The sequence below is a fragment of the Varroa destructor genome, unplaced genomic scaffold (assembly GCF_002443255.2).
Source record: "Varroa destructor unplaced genomic scaffold, Vdes_3.0 BEIS01000002.1, whole genome shotgun sequence".
In the NCBI taxonomy this organism is placed as follows: Eukaryota; Metazoa; Arthropoda; class Arachnida; order Mesostigmata; family Varroidae; genus Varroa; species Varroa destructor.
In genome coordinates, this window is record NW_019211455.1 from 496,294 (window position 1) to 518,207 (window position 21,914).

The 21,914-nt window shown below is 40.0% G+C and overlaps 2 protein-coding genes and 1 long non-coding RNA gene across 5 annotated transcripts; 1 reads left to right on the top strand and 2 right to left on the bottom strand.

The window, feature by feature from the left end:
- Positions 1 to 576: 576 nt before the first annotated feature.
- Naa60 (N-alpha-acetyltransferase 60) lies at positions 577 to 6,466 on the bottom strand. 3 transcript variants are annotated; one of them, XM_086980095.1, is made up of 2 exons: positions 4,028 to 6,466; positions 577 to 1,825 (listed from the first exon to the last, which is right to left on the bottom strand). In XM_086980095.1, the coding sequence occupies exon 1, from the start codon at positions 5,187 to 5,189 to the stop codon at positions 4,449 to 4,451; it is 741 nt and encodes a 246-aa protein (XP_086836221.1). In that variant the 5' UTR covers positions 5,190 to 6,466; the 3' UTR covers positions 577 to 1,825; positions 4,028 to 4,448. The 3 variants fall into 3 exon arrangements, with proteins under 3 accessions (XP_086836221.1, XP_022648876.1, XP_022648875.1); XM_022793141.2 differs by having other exon boundaries at positions 3,611 to 6,466; XM_022793140.2 differs by having other exon boundaries at positions 577 to 1,339; positions 1,505 to 6,466.
- Positions 6,467 to 10,736: 4,270 nt separating this feature from the next.
- On the top strand, positions 10,737 to 14,943 carry LOC147757215 (uncharacterized). The gene is made up of 3 exons (XR_015321489.1): positions 10,737 to 11,095; positions 11,575 to 11,904; positions 12,873 to 14,943. It is a non-coding gene; the product is annotated as an uncharacterized LOC147757215 (long non-coding RNA).
- A 1,120-nt stretch (positions 14,944 to 16,063) lies between these two features.
- LOC111245155 (very long chain fatty acid elongase 4-like) lies at positions 16,064 to 20,351 on the bottom strand. The gene has a single exon (XM_022793111.2). The coding sequence runs from the start codon at positions 20,140 to 20,142 to the stop codon at positions 19,228 to 19,230; it is 915 nt and encodes a 304-aa protein (XP_022648846.1). The 5' UTR covers positions 20,143 to 20,351; the 3' UTR covers positions 16,064 to 19,227.
- Positions 20,352 to 21,914: the final 1,563 nt, after the last annotated feature.

The window sequence follows — 21,914 nt, forward strand, 5'->3', positions numbered from 1 at the left end:
ACTAATTATAGGTGGAATGCTAGGCCTTCTTTTCTAGATATGTTTAACCTTCAAATGAGTGATCTATACTTTTGTCGTATAAGGCTTTTTCGTGATCGTGTCGACAGTAGATGTTTTGTCTGAGCGTCCTGTACGTCTACACGATCTGCTGCAACAAAATGGCCCCTTTAAGTATGGCCCAATTGCTAAGTTCATCAGCCGTGTTGAATAAAATGCATAAATGACACTAATCGTTTTGGCTCAGTGAAAGAAGAATCAAGTTTGTCAAGTGCTAACAGCCAAGATACTTGAAGAAAATAAGATCTGCAGTGTACATGTACTATCGAAATCTAAATAGTCTGAATAATAGAAAACGTTTGATTAGAACTAAACGACCGATCTACAGAAATGACATATCTTTTGTTAAATACATTACCCCTTTATTCGTTTGTACAGCACCCCGTAGACATAAACCTCTGGTCTCCCATTTTCTGCCGAGTCATCGTTTTTACCATTGGTATTATTATTATTAATGATACATTTTCTTTATTTTTACATATTAAACAAGCCGATAAAACCAAAGAGGAAGCAAATTCAACCATTTTATTATTTGTCATTACTGTGGAATTTATTTACATGCATATACAAGATCATAACATCAAACACTCGATGCTGCTGCATAGTGTTTAGTAAATTATTTTTGTTGGAAGGTCGCTGGGTCGGTAAGATGGCATATTAAAAATATCTAGAATAGCTGTGTAATTTTTCTTTGAACCTTGTTTCCCACTGAATTATACTGTACTACTATAATGTACTACATTGTAATTCTAGTTTTGTTTCTTGCAACATAAAATCGCTTCTCCCATAGATTTTTGCCTTGTCGCTTGCCTTCCTATAGATCTAATTAAGCTCTAGGCCTAAATTTACCCTTTACTTTTCCATTCCTCCGCAAGTGGAACGAAACACATAAGTCACAAATCATCATCGTCACTCGCCATTATGATGAACTATACTAAGACACCTGTAGCGTTACCTGTATGCTTCGGATCTGTCTCGTCTTCTTTACTATTTACTCATTCAGTGTACATTCTCATGCCACGTCTATCACACATAGGACGATATTTTCAATTCGTTCCATCCTACGCTCCTAATAATGTTTCACCCTACCACATTTTCGCAAAAGTCTCAAACCATTTTAAAGTAAATGATGAATATGAACTGCCAATAATAGTTCACTGTAATCCAATCAAAAAAAACTAATACGCAAATAGTCAGTCGTTGCACCGATCTGCTTAACATTTGCTTCCTGACAGCAGGCGTGCTCTCCACTTGGTCATCCATACCGATAGACTATTGATTTCTGAAATATTTATAATCATACGAACAATCAATATATTAATGTATACGTTGTTGCTCTTGCGAAGATTGGTCACACCGGCTCTACAGCATTCCATGAAACCTATATGTGTATATATATGTATGTGTGTGTGTCAAAGAAGTATCGGGAATCTTGCTTTAAACCAACCGCATATGCCTAAATAGTTCATATTTCGGCTGTTCTCTCTGAACTCAGATCGTAGCTCCCTGGAAGCAACTCGACAATTTTTGCACAAGGAGCAACTATGCTTCCTCCCGTGCTAGCTGTGGGGTCGTTCGGAATACGCCTTATCCTTAGGGTTTTTTTTTTAGTAGCTTGATAAGTAGTTGATGCCTTAATCCAGTACGTTATGCACGCTTTTCGGTACTCGATTTTTCCGTTGCAGAAAAACAAAACGCGGCTGAAAGTCACTCACTTTGAAGCGGTGGCAAAGTAGAAATCACGGGATCGTATGCCCTGAAGCTAAACCTATAAATAACAGATAGACAGGCAAAATTAAGTTAAGCGCTACAATTCCGCCACGGACCCGTTTCTAACTGATAAAAGCCAAACGTATTATTCATACATTCTAGACACATTAATATACACATAATTTGCAAAAAAAAAAATGTCCATTGATTCTTAACTGTTTCTGATAAACCTTCACTTTCGCCCTATTCCTAGTTGCGCTTACCATCTCGCACAATCGACTTTCGTTCTAGCATTGACCCGTCTATTAACGCATTTATTTAACAAATGAGTTTTCTATCACATTCATTAACATAGACTCTTCAGATCTTGGTGTGCATACATATCCACTCCGGTCATTATACCTGCGCTCGATTTACACTGCTCATGCATTGCCAGTCTGTACAGAACCATGTACATATGATATATATTCCATGGTATGTAAATCACACACAAATGATTATGCAGACTTTACGATACGATTAACGCATAGCGGTACACTGTAACGGTCTGCTCTGATGATATAAATAGATGCATATTATTTGCAGTAGCTATTTTGTGATTTGCGGAATGGGATTCTGTGAATCATTTTGTATGTGCCTTTTAACACTCCTTGCTGCCAGCATCAATAGTCTACTGCGATATTGTGGTTTATTTATGACCACCATTATGAGATGCCATTAGGGTTCTGATCGTTTTCTGTTTCTTTTGTGGCCAAGTCTATCTTATATAGATGTATTGTATTAGACAAAAAAGTGGAATAGTAATAATGTGTAGACCAGCTATTCATTCTGAGACCGAATCAAAATCAGTTTTGTGAGTTTCTGACTGAAAAAAATAGTAGCGACACAACATCATATTTTAACTGAAAAGACTGCCAAATATTTTTTTGGCCCACTCCAATTATATAATAGTCCAAACATATCATCGTCATATTATGTTACCGTAAGACCTTGGTTACAGCACGACACGATCCGGAATGAGTTCCTAGGAAAAAGTCCTTCTATGCCATTTAGCCCGCACCTACATCCACATACGTACATATTTCTATGTAGCGACTATCGCTCACTAGCATGCGTCTCTAACGGACACTGGTCTAGTAAGCGCGTGCAAGTCGTCTTCCTGTACGGAACGTAGATGTTTTACATACACTCTTACTTTAATTTCTAAGGTAGAATATAGTTGCGTTCTTGCTCTCCAATTAGTAATATGTTATGCTTGCACCATAGCTTTGACTACTAGTACCTCTAAGGCATCCTGTTACTGGTAATACAAAGTTACCCTTCTAATAGATAATCTTAGCAAACGGTATCGAGAACCATCGGCTTATAGGTACGTGCTAATTCACTTGCATATAATCATTTGAATCGCGGTAAGATGTTATATTAGCTGATATCATAGCTAGTAGCGGATGCTTGTGTTTTCTTGCGCTCCACTCACTTCTAGCATATAGTACGCACATGTTTGTCTTCTAGCTGCTATCGGAACAAATGGTTTATGAAGAGATTAACCTGTTGACCGATCTCAGTGTAAAACGAATGCAACGAAAATGTCTAATCCAAGGCGCGCTGTTAAGCTTTGTGCCATCCTTTGTTGTTTTCAAATATTTCGGGGAATCGCTTACTGAACATCGATCGACTCAAAATTATAACCTGACAATGTTGATAGTATTCTATAATTTAAACTTTGAACTCAATGAACGCAGCCATGGCTTGTAGGCACCAGCGTTACTGGCTACTTAGTAGATGTTCTCCTCAAACACTATCGCCCTAAAGAACGATTGTATAAATTATGACTATTACTCACATTGTTTTTTTTTATTCAAATGCCTTTGCGTGATCGATTCCATGACACAGCGTAATCTCTCATTCGTCAAACGAATGCCATCTTTTCCCAACGATGCCAAACTGGAAGTGCACATGTTGAATAACTTGCGCGTGGTAAAGTGGACGATAGAGTCCAAGCGTGATTGACATACGAACATTTTTCGGCACGTCGATAATCTAACGTTTCTACAGTTATGGCTGAGTCACTTTTTACAATTTAAAAATGGATAATAATGGAAAAAAGGCACTCGGAGTACATATCCGAGTCTCGTGTGTCTTAGAATTTTTTCATCAGAATAGCGTATGGGCAGATTTGGTAAAATGGGAACGTAACCGATTCTCCAAAGTTATTCTATAAGTAGGAAAAAAAATAATGCACACGTACAAAACAGCTTACCAAAGAAAAGTATATAAATACACTTGCACAGCTTCACAAATATAAACAAATCGAAACTCCTCGTCGACCGAAAATACTGACATGTTTTTCAAACACCTAGCAAGGTGCTGCTTCTTTTTTCCTTTCAAAGATTAATTTCAAGAGAGGGCATTCAGCAGACATCATCGCTAATTCATACCGTTCTCTCAGTCGATTATGTAAAAATCTATCTATATGTGACAACTATCGGTACAGCATATACACCGTGACCACCAATATAACCGGAATCTCAACATCTGACCTGTGCTTAAGTTTTTGCGCTTGTGAGGTCTTTTAATTAGCGTTGGGTGGGTGTATCTGGGTGTAGCTACCGTGGGCATTCGTTCATGTTAGCGGCCTCCATGATGTCACGACTCTGTCGGCGAAATACATTCAATTCGTGTCACGTGAGCATTCGTCTAGCAATCTTCCGCCATCGCTTCAGTATTAGAATGGGCACATGACACAAGACACTTGCTACAAACGAGATCCGCCGTACGACCCAATGGTAAAGACGGTCAAATCCAGAGAACGGCGCGTAACCGTCGTTAATATATCGGACGTAACAGTAGCCATCCCTGGCCATGCCGCGTACTTCATAATATTGTGGCAAATAAGAGTGCAGCACAAAGCCGCGGCGTGTATAAAAGTTAATCGCTGCCATATTCTCGCTCAGCACGTGAAGAAAAACCGCGCGAGACTTCGACGACGTGTCCTGTGCGGGCTCCGTACGGAGGAATTCAAGCAAGGAATTGACAAGCAGCGAGGCGATCCCGCTACGCCGGTGATCCCGACAAACGCCCAATACGAGTATGTAAGTCACCTGCGAGTGCAATGGAAACTTGGCCGACAAAATTTCTTGATCTTCTTGTCTGCAGCTGTTTAAGGCTTTTGTTTGCGCAACGACAACGCCAATGATTCGGCCACGGTGCACTGCGGCTAGAGAGAAGTACTTGCCGTTGTTCGACGTTATATCCTGATACCACGAGTCAGGATATTCGATGGGGAACCACTCTTGACATTGGACTTTTACCGTATCGAGATCGGCGGTGGTAAGAAATCGCAGCTGTACCTGCATGGGGTCAACCATCGCTGCACTAGTTTCTTCACAGGCAGGTGTGCCTGTTTCTACAGGGTTTGACATATTTGACTAGTTGTCTTTAATTTAGAAGCAGTAATTGTAATTGTGTGAATGAAGGCAGATGTTTTCCAAATGTTAATCAAATAAAATAAACGGCGTAGAAGTTGTTCGTATATACTGGTTCATGACCATTATAGTAGAGTAAATGATTTTAACGGCCAGTACTATTTGTATTTGTTTTTCTTTTTTACTTGCTCATATTAACCACTTCATAGGTAACCATGTCGATCCTTACGCACAAACGTCCACCGGATATACCCTTTCTACTTTTACTAGTACATATCTACCTTATTACGATGCTATATTTTCTACTATATACAACGTGCATCGGGATTTTCTCTCAGGCTGAAGGTACGAACACATCAAGATGGAATAGGAAAAAAATCGTTGAGAAAATGAAGGTTCTTGACAAACTTTTGCTGAACTGCTCCAATGTCTTCGGAAGGTTAGACCACGCTTCCGCTGCTGATCTTATTATTAATTTTATGATGGTTGCTTGCTGTTTATCGTTGTCGCACTTGCTAAGTTGTACTACTGCATGATCTTACGCGCAGTAGTTAATTAGTAGCTGAAGTTAGATCGTAAGGTATTTTCTTTCTCATTAAAGTGCCGTAGTCTTGATCTCGTTTCGTAAATCTTCCTGGCTCGCTTCTGCCGTTTTATACTGTTACCACCATTGTCGTCAGCCTGGTTGTAAGTAGCAGGTCATCACTATTCTACTGTCGAAAGCCGACCCGACTTCCGCCTGAATGCGTGTTTGAGCGACCGGGTGCTTGAGAACATAGGCGGCGCCCTGCCCGTTACCGTCGAGATGGCAGCAATGGTGTTGGTCGTTTGACTGATAGTGGCGGTATACCTGAATTTTGCTGGTCTCCTCAACTTATTACAGAGTAAGTGCCTCAAGAGCGCAATGACCATAAGAATCTATTGAGACACCCTTATTAGAAGGAAATGGTGTTGTTACCGCAGGAGTTGTCACTTTATACTGTTGAGTATCAAAAGCAACTACTGAAAGACCTCTGAGACGAGAGCGGTCTTTCGAGAACGGAAAATTCGCGCATATCTATTTCGGGCTTTAGCGGAATTTGCCACCATTTTACTGAGGGTTTGTGCAGAAGGAAGCGGCGCTGCAACCAGCCTACCCCCCACGTGGGGGCCCAGCAACACGCTGCTACACTTGCCCACCACTGTGAGAAGGACCACGAAAGCAGCTCCCACTACCACAGAAAACAATAATAACAATACACACTACTCATCAGCTGGTGACTGTTCACTCTCGGCATTGATCATTGTAACAGGCGATGATTTTGCCTGCCGTAGGCTGCTCGAGGCGGGCGATTGACGGACCAGTCAATGGGATTGAGATGCTTAGTCGTACTGAAACGGGATTTACCTACTAATTGTGCGAGATAAGAGATTCTTTTTACAGGTTTAAACACCCAACGAGAGAGACAGAGTAACTATTTATAGATAGAATTTAGCGAACGTTTATAGGTATTACCTAACATCCTTGTACTTGTTTTATAGTTTTACTATACCAGCCTTAAAGAATGTCGATATGTACATATTTTATATGCACAGTTCTCATAGGAATGAGTAAAGTGGCGAACTAAAGCAGGAATATAAAATACGAATTGATAGATTCATTTCGTTAGGTAGCGTTATTCTCCGTAATGTTCGAGCCGTCGGTACAAGCATTTATTACGGAAGTGATGCGAAATTATTTCTGAAATCTAAAAGCACTTAATTTATACAAAGGCTGCCGTCGTCATTGGACTCTGTATCGCAATAAAAAACCGACTGACAACAATCGCTATGGCTTCGCGGACCGAGTTTGGATTCCAAGTTGTCAATTCCGTTCCTTACGACGTACCAAACGTCGTTACCCAAGCGTGCCTGATTGATGATAGCAACAGAAATGCAAACGTGTTTATATTCATTCTGCACGTTCTAGTTAACATGTGTTTCTATCCGTATATCTGTAAGTCTTGACCCAGTGGTTTCGATCGACTGTTTCGGTGACTTTCATAACGAGCATGGTTTAAAAATGATCATATCGGTTTCGTGACACTGCCATCATACCGATTTGTATAGGCCATCTTTAGGTCGTTTACTTCTTCATAATTAAGTGTTGGGTGTGACCTTGTTTAAGTCAACACCTCTCGGTGGGTTTGCGATTAGGTCAGGGAAACGGAGGCGAGCCAGCTCGCCTCTGTATCGGCGAGTCAATTTAGAGATATAGAATAGTGTCACTGATGCGTTGTCTTGTTGCGAAATGAGATAGAATACGCTCTCGTTGCTGAGGCGAACCACACCGTTCGTTCCCATTTGGTTTACCCGGTTATTTTGCTTCTTCTCCACACGATAACAAAGGTTCCCGAGACTCACGGAAAACCCAGAGTAGCCAAACTGTTGACGGCACGTATTCGTATGACCTTTTGATAAAATGCTCTACCGTTGAGCTGTAATTGGTGGGCAACAGGGGCTGGAAGGCATGTGGTATTAAAATGAACGTTAACTATTGTCGAACGAATGTCGAAAATGCCTTGTGTTAGTTTTGGAAATGCTTGCACTCTCCGTTACAATATGAGATTCTACTCTATATTTTTCTTAAGTGCCAAATATTTCCTAAAGTAATAAAGAAAAACAAATAAATAGACTATTATGTTTGATATAAGAAAAGGGCATAGGGATAGTTTGTCACAACATTATAGTACTACTTCTATCTGCATGCAGACCATGTAAGTTAACTTCGGATAATAATGGGCTTGTAACTTGACTTCAGTAGTACGCTTCAAGCTATTAATTCTCTATGCTTCATTAAAACTGCAATGCGGTAAAGGTGATTGTTTTCGCTGTTGAATACTTTACTTTCACATAATCGACAGATTCTGGCATCGATTATTGGTAATCCCGTTTACTCGATTTTGACCTGGCTAAGAGACGAGAAAACCTAAAGGAACGGTAAAAGTATTCAATTGCGTTGCAAGCGATTATGTTGTCAGCTTAATGCGCCTCTAAATTGCCCCTAGATAGTGCACGCCACTCGTGAACAACAAAACTGGGTGATTTTTTTTAACCGAGAAATAACCACATGGTGCGTCTCTCGGTCTCTGAGGTAATTCTATGACATGTGGAAAACATATCGCTCGCTAAACATAACGGCACAGAAGAAAAGGTCTATCGAAAAAAAGGATAGACGTTTTAAGTATATGATGTATGCTAGATCAGCTAGTTAGATCAGGTAGTTAGATCAGCTAGAAATGTTACATAATTTCAGACTAATACACACTGCATGGACATTAAACGGTGCATATAGATATATAGTATATATATATATATATATACTTATTCAGTGATTGTTGCTCTAAAAGGGACTGATTGAGTAAAATAAACACTCAGTTTTTCCATTTGACTATTTGCGCGCGTTTTTTTATTCAAAACGGGGGATGAAGAATGCCTAAAGATGAGACCTACGTAACAATCTGTCTTCGCTGATCGCTTCAAGTTGCGATGCAGCAACCTAAAGTGTTGGGATTCGTCCAGTTGGGGATCAGTCCAGCTCTTACTACGTTAAAGCAAGCCAATGCGAGTCAACACGTATTTTAATGTCAGGTTTTTCTTTTCCTACACTTTTTTCGCAGGTTGTTATCATGAGACTGGATGGGCCTAATGCTGTGGGCGGAGTACTCACAATGCAAATCCAATCTAGATTTACGACGGGGTCTGCAATGTCTGCTGGTAATACTGTAGGCAAGCACGAAAAGCCACGAGCCCCGTAAAAACACGATATTACCTATAGTACTGTGGGTACTAGATTTCAAGTGTACGAACACAAAACTGCTAAGTCTCACTTAATGAGCACTCGAAAAGTAGCGTTATTTCCTAAAAAAAAAAAAAATAACAACAGTAAAACTGGTGTTTTAATCCGGCTTCTATGTCTTTAAACGTATAACAGTTTGCGTTTAAAACAACATGATAGTTATATTGAAGCAGCGTCAAGTTTGTTATCCTCTGATAAATGTAACCGCTAAAAGGATTTTACTATTACAGTATAGATAACTTAACATCAAACATGACCACAAGGAAACATTGAAAAGTCCATCAGCAACTGAATGCATTTTTAATATATCCAGTTATTAATTTGATTTATTATGAGAAATGCAAAGTAAAAATTCTATTATGCCACTTAAAAAAATGATCTAATATATAATAGTTATAATATCTAATTGTAGTAGTTAAGATGATTTACTTATATTTCAAACACTTTTCGATGTAGCGGCTTTATGTGTCTCCAGAGAGTTAGATACACGTCTCTTTGATTGGTACCCTTATGTAAATTTTTTTTAAAAAAGAAACACATAATTGTGTATCGTCGTTGAAACTGAAGCAGGTGTCTGTCCAATATAGGAACCATAAAATATAGTATCATATCCAATGAGACATTGTGTAACGTCAAGGTCGGTTTATACAAGTATCTATATTGTTACACTTATGGGCTACGATTTGGCACTTGAAGCTGGGTCAAAAACCGATCTACTTTTTATTATACATTTCGTTATATTTACTCTATTCTTGGATATGTGATTTCGATATTGGTAGATATCAAAATGACGTAATCGTATGACACAGACTGTGCTGAAGCCGAGCTATGTAGATGTTGGCCGTGAGACGCTCAGCCTTCTTCTACAAAACATTATTTTCGATCATACGAAAGTTTTCTCCATGTACGACAAAATCAAATTTATATGTGTTCCGATATGAATATGTTTGATGACATTTAAAAAAAAAAAGAAAAAAAAAAACAAATATACTATTTTGGTTTGTCACATTGATGAAACATTTAGAACATTTATACTTTGGTTGTAAGTTGAACTCGCCTGTTTCACACGGCCATTTGAATATTTTGGTATGAAGATGCAGAGATGACTACCGAATTTGTTAAGCATTATCCCGCTTGCGTAATTTTTACTGGCATTGAAGCTTTCGCTGGCCATTCGGCCGAGTAAACTATTGGCTGAGTCGTTGTTTACTAAAAACATCTTTTCATGAGAAAGCTGCTGAGCGACTTTAATTTACGAAATCGCTATATGACAGGGTATTCTTACAACTTTGAATCCAATGGAGTATTACACTGGTTACGAAATAAGCATTATGATGAACAGTGATTGCATAATGCCTGAAAACTGTTATGGTAAACAAGTCACAATAGAAGCATTAACAAAAAAAAAAAAAAAAAAAAAGCTATTGTGAGTGCTATTCAGTACCTGTAAGCCGTTTATGTTGCCAATAACAGTATCGCGAATTCGAATATAAATGAGATTCTTTTGTATCGTAAATTCCCTTTTTCCTATGCAGTGTTTCAAATATGCGCGCGCTTTGCAAGCCTCTGATTGAAAGCGACCAGACGTTGCTGCCTTAAGCTTTTCCATTGACACTTGTTAATTACACAGTCTATATAATCATATATTTTATCTTGACATTAACGCCCTGCATCACACCAGTATGCAAACATAATTTGAAACAATTGTAATATAGACAGCCAATATCGATCAACCATGTCCACAGTTTGCACAGATGTCCCAATTATCGCAGCTATCGATCAGCTGATTTATAAACAGCTTATATCGATGATCTTTATCTTATTACATTTAGTAGCGCAACGAAGGCATAGGATTTTCATGTTCTACTGTGTCTACCTGTTATTGATATTGCTTCCGCATAATTTTTGACCAGCGCGAGCGCATATACAAATCCCTATATGGATAGTAAAGCTGTGCGAAAATTTCCAGCCTACTACCAACGACTTATACGCACTCGCTTATAACTGCTGGGTTCTGCCTGTTCTTAGTTACTAAACAGATAGCCTGCTTATGGTTATTCTGACGTCGAAATTCTTCAAGGAACGGGTAGCTAAAAATCTAAAAGAATACCACTAGCTCCAAGTTAGATCCAAGATAGATAAATACATACGCAGACATAGAATATCCGATCGGTACTACTACAAGCAGCGCTTAATTCTCTTTATCGTGACTTCCGTAAATTTGTATGATACGTTATTTAATATTTGCCGCGAGTCATTTGTGATTAATCTGTTGAATCTGGGTAGATAGCCAGACCAGTATCCTCTGTTATCGCTACGGCCATGGCCCCCGTAAATGCTGCATTCTTGTTGCGCACGTACTTTTCTCGTTTTTTTTTTTCATTCGTTTGTCCTTAGATTTTTTACCAGTCGCCGAAAAGGGTAGCTAGACGACAATCTGTACTTGATCGATGGTCGCACCATTGACCGTCCTATGGTTAGTAGCGATGCGCTGGACGGTTTCGTCAAACAATGAACACGTGTTTTTTTGCTTTTACTTTTTTCCTTTTGGGAAAATATTTGTAGGAAGGGAAAGCCAGCTGTAGCTTCACACACTGTGCAATCATGACGATGATGATCTGTGACTGATCTCGTCTGTGAAGACGAGAATTGACGGACGAATTAAGGGGACTGCTGTAACAATAAGAAACTTCGCAGGGCAAGATGTATGTGCCTATTGTTGGCTTAGACTAGTGCCTGAAATGGATTATTGCTATCTGGGAAAGCTAGAACTCTGACACGCAACTGCTCACCGCAGGCCACTATAATTTTTGATAGGTGAAAACCTTATACGACAGGCAGCAAGAGAAGCTGTGGCAAATCAAGTGTCTAGGCCGAAGTTAAACTATTCGGAAGGTACGTAACAGAGTAGATGAAGTAGCTAAGACGTTATGACTTTTCTTACATGGCAGTAATGGGCTCAGTTCTGGGTAGAAGTAATTCAGTAAAATGACAACGACCAGCAATTCTTTTGTGTGGGGTACATTTTACCTAACTGAGGCGCCTATTATCGCTTCGACGGCAGGTTCTGTGATAGGCCATCTTATTTAAAATTAATGCTATTTTATGTGATAACATTTTGAACCTTGGCCGAGACTGTGCAAGAGCTTTTTTAGAACTCGTTTCTCTACCTGAGCAAAGTAATTGTTGATTGCAGCCTTGAATAGGACGGAACTTACGCGCCAAAGTTTGTTAGACGCCCGACACCACCAGCTACCAGCTAACGTCGTATAGTTGTTACTATAAAAGAGCATCAAAATGTCTTATTAAACAAGAGCTTGCCAAATAATCCTGTCACCAAAAAAAGACGAATGACAGATAAAGACTAGTTTTTACCAGTTGCGAATGCTTGATACTTTAAAATATATGACTTACTTTTCCCATCGGTGTTAAGTAACTATTATAGTAAATTCTAGTTTGAAATTCTAGCAAAATACTCGATTGTATCAAAAGCATTGTACGTTATAGCTCTTCCTAGTACTCGTCGATGCAGAAGCCTACTTGATTATTACTTTAAGTCTCGCTAAATATTTCTATATTTCCGGCCGTAATGGAATTGTTTTGAACAATTTAATCCTGAACGTAAGATATCAAGTATAATTCATCTATTTTAAACCGGATTTTTTTAACTCAGTACAGCTGTTTATAGTTAGACAACTATTTTAAAATATAAACGAACATACATAGATTCTCCTCTTCGTTCTCATGCCGCCGTACTAATTCTCGCACACTCATGAACTTTCCCAAACGATATCTGTGCCTCTTGGCCGCCGCTAGTGCCAAAGATTGCTCTCAACATTGACAGGAAAATAAAATTCTTTTAGACGTGCGAATCCTGAAAACCGAGAGGCTAGGAATCTGAAGATCAACGACCATCGATGATAACAGGGGGCATGAGGGGACTTTAATAGCAAACCAAACTATCTCAGCTGATCTCAGAACCGAACGTTTTAACAGCCAAATCAGCTTCGAAAGATGGAATTATCGTCAAGCCAAGCCACCGTTAAACAACCGCCGATTGTAAGACGAACAGTCGAACTACAGCCAACGGGTCCCGTCCGCTTCAACGGTCAGAACTTCGTGAAGAAGCTTCTGACAGCGTTGACGGCTCGAGGATTGGCTTCAACACACGACACCTTGAATCACCGCAGCTCGCACTGGCCTAAACAGGTGTCCCTATTAATGTACTCAACCTTTATACTGTAATTACACAGGAAAGCAGAATAACCATCGATGACAGAATGACCCAGCACAGGCAATTGGCCTGACTTAAAGAGACAAACGCACTTATTCTCTGTGGACAGGCCTTTCTAATCAATTAAGAGGGCCGAGAAAATCAGCTAGAGTCATCTTGATGCACACGACTTAGTGGTGTACAAGTTCCTACCATATACGGGTGATATACAAACGGATTCTAGATGTAGCAAACCTTAGCTCGCCTCCACGCGATACTCATGTGACTGATCGTAAACCTGACCAAGACGGAGACGATAAAACTTAAAAAGGGAGGCAGGACATTGGCCACTGACACCTTATATTCCGGTGTATGTAAACCGTTTTCCGCACTTGGGGCTTCTCTTCCCCGCGAACGGCAAAAGTTTCACTGCGTACGTCACCGAAAGAGGCAGAAAGGCAATGTTGGTTACGTGAGCAATTGAATCACAGCTTTTCCCTCGTAAACGCTTTCAGCTTGTTCGGTCGCCGGGTACCTTCGATTGCAACGTACGGGATATGCGTCATTTAGGAAGATCTTGAACTAGAGAGTCTCAAATAACTAAATCGCCTCAAAGCCTCCCTCCTCAGAGGGGCACTCATCTTGCACATTGTGATCCGAAAGCGCCTTGTGTTTCTCCTAGCCGATTCATTACTGCTACCAGGGGACCTATGTCGTCGCTTTGGACACTCAGCAATGGAAGTCTTCCAGACTAAGTTTAAAAGCTGGAAGCGAAGATTCCCGAAGATTGATTAGGATTTTGTTGTTTGGGGTGTGGTGTAAAATAATCGGTGAAAAGGGACGAACTGGCTAAACAGACATTACTTGTCATCAGACGTCACTTGTTTTGCCGTGCATGACTCCTACTACAGACTCTGCAGAAAGGCAGCTTTTTACGTGACCGATGATACGACGCACGCAAGAAGATTGTGACAGATATTATGCCGCTCATTAGCCCCAGATATCATCTTCCGGATGTTTGAAAAATGTGTCGTATAACGCAAAGTGTTTTTAAATGGTGTTAGATTCTCTTTTTGATACTAGGATGTTGTGTTGTTGACCCGCATATATGAAGTTTTTAACTACTGTGCAAAATGAAATTTAATTCATTGATATCTATGTCATCACAGACGCTTCTCATCGACATTGATAGCCATATAGAGCTGAACATTAATTAGTCCATATGTTTCAGGCAATAACTGCAAATGCAAACGCGCAAAATGCCAATAAAACCAAACCTCTAACCGTTCGCAAAATTGAACGACGATTATCGAGCTCTGCCGGGAGCCAAATCCTATTGCTCTTGCGTGAGTGTGTAAAAAAAACAATTTCTGCATCGAATTACTATCAATATCATATTATCGCGCAACGCCTATAGTACAATATAGGATCTCTTCGAACGTTACTTCTATGCATAGTTACCCCGATTCTTTCAGCGGTAACAATGTTCCTATCAAAAAATAAAAACAATATCCAAAAACATTCATGGGTATTAAGCGACTTCCGCGGTAAGCCTAGTTGTATTATGTTATATACTGAATTATTACAGTGTCGTCGCCTGCATCTATACATAATAGCAACCGACTGGATCGACAATGTTGTAAAGTATTCGGCCATAATCTAACTGCTGGGTTAATAAGAACAAACCAAGACAGCGTAGACCGTACGGCAAAATATTTCTGCAGCCCTGTCTGTTCTTCCGTAAACAAACATCACATTTATATATATATATATATATATATATATATATATATATAGGAAAAGGAGATTAATAGACGGCAAGGAGTACAGACAGAGAGAAGTGGTTATGGTGCATTGCCCGCAGTGAAGGGCATGTTGTTGACCCAGTATATCACATGATGGCAGCATCATGCGCAGTACCACAATCACCGTTATTATTATAAATGCGACGAGTAGTTCGTTCTCCTTTTGCCCGCTTTCGACCGGGCTTTCGGCGGATCGACCCCGTAGAAGCATGTTTTGGGTTTCGCAATCAACCGTTGAAGTTGCTGCGGTCTCGATGAGTATTGCTCTGTCGACGAACGCTATTCGCAGTACTATTTTCGTCACCGTTTTTTTCGCAACGGATTCGTGGGCAAGTCTCCAGTCATAGTGGTCCGATTGTAGTAGCTATCTGTTCGTGACAATTCATTCCTCATTAAACAGCAGCTACCCTTATTTATGCCGAAGCACGTATGACGGTGTCCCGATTGCGGCAGTTACGCCGAATGAGCCGGATCAAAGGAAAATGAAATCTAAGTCTGGTCGCGGTGCGGCCTATCGGTAAGCTTCCAGTTGCCACCAGCCTGTTTGCTTAGAGTGGTTCTAGTTGCTGAGGTATTCTTGTTTACTAGTATTATATATATTGTCGTGTTGTTATTATTATATTTACTATCATATGGATGCTGCTCCGGTTAGCCAAAGTGATAAAAGGTGGTGTGATCAACTAGCAGCGTAATAGAATGTGCTCGTTAATAACCTCTGTTACATTTAAAAAAAATGCATGACTGCACTGCGGACGTGCTCCCTTCCTTGAACGCTGGCAGCTATGCACAAATACATTTGAGCTGTCAGTTTATCATTTATATAGAGGGTTAGATGGTGACTGTTGTATTGCGACCAGTAGCCTATAGGGTCCACAGACCTCGAAAAGTTATGCTATATATATATATATATATCTATTTGCGCTTAAAAAAATTACAACGGTATGGGCGTGTGAACTTTAAATTTAAGATCGGACAGATTATTTACCGATGGTAGTGCAATGTATGCCGTCGTATGGCGTCTTAGCCATGTTGCGCCACATCCTGTGCTTTGGCAAATGAAGAACTAGCAAGCAATGATCCGTAGCTATCAAAGCTGCCGTAATTACGAGCTGTATAGACGAAATTACATGAACGATACTAAATGATCACTGGAAGACGTCCATTAATTAAATTTATTTAACCTAATATTTATTTTATTATTAAATTTATTTAATGTTAAGCATAGTTGGCAAGAATGAAACTTCTTCGATTATATTGAATATATATGTGTATCACATGAAACTTTCAGCCACACCTCCATTTTTTATACGACATCAAATGTATATATATATATATATATATATTCTGTTTCACAGAGCAGCACCTTTAGGCGTAATGATTCCACACCTGTAAATTCGCTAAGCTTCATGGTAACATTACGGTCGACGCTCGGCACGTTGAATAGAACAAATTTTAAAAAAATTAATACACAAAAGCAAAAGAGATGCTGCTTTGGGCATTTATGTGATACATTTACACTAACTAGCCTCGTACTCTACAGGCATTTCGAAAGTTACCCTTACGATACGATGGGATAATTACAATCCGATCCGGTACGAAGCTTAGAAACGCAATACATGCTTTTAGAGGCAGACAAGAAGGGACGGACATTTGGCCAGCCAAATACCATGCTGTTACCATTGCTTTTTATTGGTTGTGGTAACTTTTAAAGCTGCTGATTATTATGAAGGGTGAATTGTCCATATAACGATATATGAAACTATATAACCGTGACCGATTTTATTAGCCCCTTATTATCTAGATACTCCACTTGAAGCCGCACGGCAAATAAGCACACTGTAAATGGTCAAAATATGAAAATGATGATTGCTACAGTTTACCAGGCGGAACTAAGGATCGCTGTCTGCTCTTATTGGGTACGTGACGTAATAAATTCTACCCCCGGCATTGTTGTTTATCTTCCGTTGGCGCTTAGCGGTAAAGTTCTACATGCTATGATGACCACAACAGGTGTATAAACGCTTTTTCTTTCTAAAATGAGCTTTTTCTTGATTTTGTTTTACTGTTGATTGGGGTGTTATAGAGCAGCATACGAGAATCGTGAGCTCAGAGTCTGTGGTCTGCTTCCCACGGAGCACACGACAGTCGACGTCGATCTTGTGCCTGCTTACTTGTCCAGAAGGTCTATTATTGCTATTTTACAACATTTTTGATGGCGTGCGTTTGCTCGAAAATATGCAAAGGCTCATCTGTCCTTTTGTAAGCTTTGTAAAACTACTGTGTTTAAAATTTTGCTTTTTATGTGTATAGCTACCGTTGTCTCAACGATATGTGATGATTATCATGCTTACAGCTTTCAAAGAAGATTTACAACAATCAACATCCGAATATATACAAAATGATATTGCCAGAAAAACAAGACAATGCCTTTGTAAAAACACGATGAAGATGCAAGGTCCTCATCTGAAATCAGTCTAGCATGGACAAATTGTGCTTTTGTTGATCCATGACTATTCTCTTCAGACATATGATATAAGACATATATATATATATATATACATAAGCGCGTACTTGTAGTAGGTTTATAAGAATCGCTTACTTTTAGATCCTGCGATAGGATAAACTATGCGCATATGTAGACTATCTCATTTTATGGTAGCGCCCGCTTACGTCACCGCTTCTCAACCGTTATGAGTGATAAAGAGCAATGTTTCGGCTACGTCAGCTCAGAACATTTGATGCAAGCTTGATTTGAAATTTGCAAATACAATGATTACATCCGTTTCTATGAATCACTTGATATCTATCAATTGAACACACTCAAGTTTTTCAATCACGTAAAATTTATCAGCCATATTGATTAAATAATGGACACATGGGAACAAACAGGAACATCTAACGTTTAAAGCTGATGCTTAGCACGACCTTGCTATTAAATAGCGTACAAACAAGTTATGCTGTTTTCGGTGGCTAATTTTTGGCTATACCCCATCCTCTGGTCATGACTGCCTTGATGCTAATGCTGAAAAGCAGGAACAATCAAAGAATCGTACGTTGCTAAACAGAGAAGGGCAAATCTCTTTCAATTGTTCAGTTGTTTACTATCCCAACTAGCTCGATCTTTCGATCCACTTGTAGATCCGCGGCATTTTATTTTGTCCACAATAGCCAACGGTAGCCACGAGCATATACGGGCGGTCATGGTATTGGCTGCCGGATATTTCCGAAGGGTGTAGTTACACAAGAAATTGTTCCGAAAACCTTCGTGACATGGCCATAACAATGACTGTCCACCCTGTTAGCTGTCACACAGCACGGTAATGTCGTGCTTACATGTAGAGGGTTGAATGCGATTGCTAATACGTCAAAACTGATGCTGTATGATGCGCGACCCACGATGACGCCCTTGTGAAAGCTGGCGCCCAGCAGGAAAAATGGGTTTTCTTGAGTTGATACGATTTTTTCATTAGATCTCTGCTTTGCATCTCATCTCCTTGCCAGATCTATCATTACACGTTGTACCTGACTAATAAACTCACTGATTGACTTGACTGATACGTACACAGTATCTGACCTCGGTTCGTTTAGAGGTACAGATCTAACAAGAAAATTGCCTACAACAGTGTAGTGCTGGTAGTCTCCGTAGCAATAGTAGCGGCAGAAGCTATCCTGGTGCGTAGCGCTTTTGACGAAAAACAAAATAACGATTCGGAGGTGTTAAGCTAATCTGACTTTTTCTATATGAAGTAAACCTACTATCTGAAGGATATGATCAAGTTGTTCCTTTGCTGAAAAAGCCAAATCCAGTATTGGAGGCGAGATGTCAGCGACAAGGCGCTTAGGTATGCAGACCTTGGTTTGGGCATAGTTTGCAGAAAATCAAGCGGTTTCAGCATGAATTTATAGGATTTAAATAATATATCTTTATTCTTTTTATCTACATCACAATTGTTTGATCTCAACATTATAGACAGCATTGGACACTCACGGTAGTTCTATTTTGAGACTGTCTGTCGTCCGCTTGAACTAGATAAGCAAGTAATATATGCTGAACGCAACAGAGGTCGGTATCGATCGAGCCAAAAAATGGGCAGAGCGTTGCATCAAAGTGGCGACATGCGGCCACGATATCGTTGCAATCAGACTAAAATAAAAGTTCAATTCGAACTTGCCACTTCGGCAAACGTTCATGCGATTATCCTATCTATCTTTCTTCAAACCGATTTCCTTCTCCATCACCCTTTGTTCCATTCGTTGACAGTCTTCGGTCTCGGTATGTCCGTTCGCTTTTGCTGCACTAGTAGCGTTAGCATGCTGACGCTTTCTCGAGTAAGAAGCTACGTAAAAATTAAGGAATAGAACTAGTCCTAATAAGCCTTGAGGCACGGCGAGATAGATGAAAAACTTGGGGTATCCGCAGTCGTAGAAAACTGGAATCAGTCCGTGGAGAACGAGGAAGATATGCTGGTAGATTTGAGCTTTCGTAAGGTACTTTTTCCACCAGAGGTATTTTTCGATCTTAGGTCCCAAAGAAGCCAGAAAATAGTAGAAGTACATGAATATGTGAATGCACGAGTTGAGGCAAAGACCAGCCAACGTATGTCCGTCCATGCCAAGTGTTACCCACAGGTGACCGGAGAACACACAGCAGAAGTGATGGGATACGTGATGAAAGGAAACATGATCAAACTTCTTCCGGAGCACAAAGAAGACCGTATCCAAAAAGTCCAGTATGCGAAGCATCAGATACCAGTAGCCATAGTGGACGATTTCCATCGAGTTGTGGTCCGTGGCATAGGTCATGCCTTGACAGAGCAGGCTGTAATTGGCCAAGTATGAATTTGTGATAAACTTGTAAAAGAAAAATATGTTGGTCACTACCATAAATAGATTATGGATTTGGATAACCCGACGGAGATCGTATGGTTTACGGTTCTGCATGAAAGCAGGACCTCCTTTGTACACAAACCAAAGGTACGAACCACACACAATTATAGGGAACCATGCATTGCCAACAAACATGTAATCCTTCACACGTGGGTCGATGCGTAGGTTCAAAAAGTAGATATCGTCCCTGGCGACGCTTACAGGCGTCAGAACCGCGTCGCTGGCCATGGTGAGACTTTCTGTTTTCCGCGCACCTCACACGAACCCTAATCTGACGTTAATACACTCGATACAGTAGCAACATAAAGAACAACCTTTCAGTACGTTAAGTAACTCCAAAGCCTTAAACGGGCTCACTGCCTGAACAGCCCGTTGGCTTAGACCGGAGTCAGCACTTTGCTGGCTTTTGCTGACTGCCCGCTGTCACCGGTCTTAAATCCGGCGTTCATGCCGCTCACCTCACGTTTCATTGCCCTCCTCCGTTGCTTACCCAAAGGGCCGTATTGAGCACCGATGTAGAAGCTCCGGCCATCGGCCGACGACCGGTGACCGCAGTTTATATATATATATATATATATATGTAGGGAGAGAAAGCGAATGTAAAAAAAACAACAAATGTAAAAATGTTAACGAAAACTTAAATTAAGGTACGGCCGGCTGTTCAAAAGTAAAATCTAGTTTGGTTGGAGAGAGGGTAATTTTTACTGTAAAAACCGTCGTTAAATATACAATAAGGAAACGCAGCCTTCGTAATGGGCATCTTGCTTTATGTAGGTTAACCTCGCATTGTAAGGCACCCTCGGAAACGAAGCGCCTGAAATCATCGTATTTCAGTTTAATAATGGTGTAGGCTGACTACGGTGTAAGAAAAATAAGAAGAGAAATATCTAGCGGAAATATAATCTGTGAGTTAAACAAGCGGACAGATTTTCGGTGATGTAAAATGATGATTTAAAATGTCTTTACATCAAAGTTATACTGGCTTAAGTACTGAATGTAAAACACAAAAAATACACCCACTATAAAATTGTAATTATTTAAATTAGTATCGAGATCACTTGTAAAGACTAATTTTATCAGCTTTAGAGTGACTAAAGAGCCACGACGGCTCGGTCCGTAATGGCAACGAAGTTCAACAACGCAAAAGTCCATAAGGATCTTTTTAGTATAGGCCTAATTTTCAGACCTTTCGTTTCCGGAGGAGTAATATCTTGACCCTGATGGTTACTATGATATATTATTATGATGCCGTCTGTTGGTAAAAACCCAAAATAAGTCTAGCAAGACTCTCAGACAAGATAGCCGACAACCGATAGAAAAAAAAAACATGGCGTATACCACGTTACATTGGTGGTAATATTTCACAACAAGCCTGTCCTTCGCAGAATTCGATGGGGTACTGAAGTGAATCCGGCAATGCCATGGGCTCCCTTTCCGATGATCCCTGAAGTAATATCTTGCGGTCCACATTCAGGGCGATTTAAAATTCCGTATACGGTTGAGAGTCAACCGCGGGTTTAACAAAGAAGTGAAAAGCGACTCAGTTGTTGAAACACATTGACTTGATACAATGTAGTCCGAAGCAGCTGATACACAGCTTCGCGGGGCCTTGTTTTTTTACCTTTTTTTTTTTTTTTTTTATAACGTAACATGAACGTGAGTTTCCTCAGACAGGCTCTCTCGACCACAGTTTTCCCGTCGTACCATCCCCTACCTAGAACTAATAATTGAAACCTGCATCTGTCGATTTTTCCACATTAAGATCAAATAGTCGTCATCAAAATGCACAGAAAACCAAATCTGCTTAATGCAATTACAGTTGAAAACATCGTTTAGCGCATTTTAAAGCGAAGTTGTATGTATTCTAATAAGAGAAAGGTTGTTCAGTTTCAAGTTGTTCAAATACTTGACGCAAAAGCAGATGTGCTTCTATTAGTGTGTCACGGCCAGTCTAAGAACAGATTTACTAGGGTTAGGGAAAAACAGTCGGTAAGCGTCGC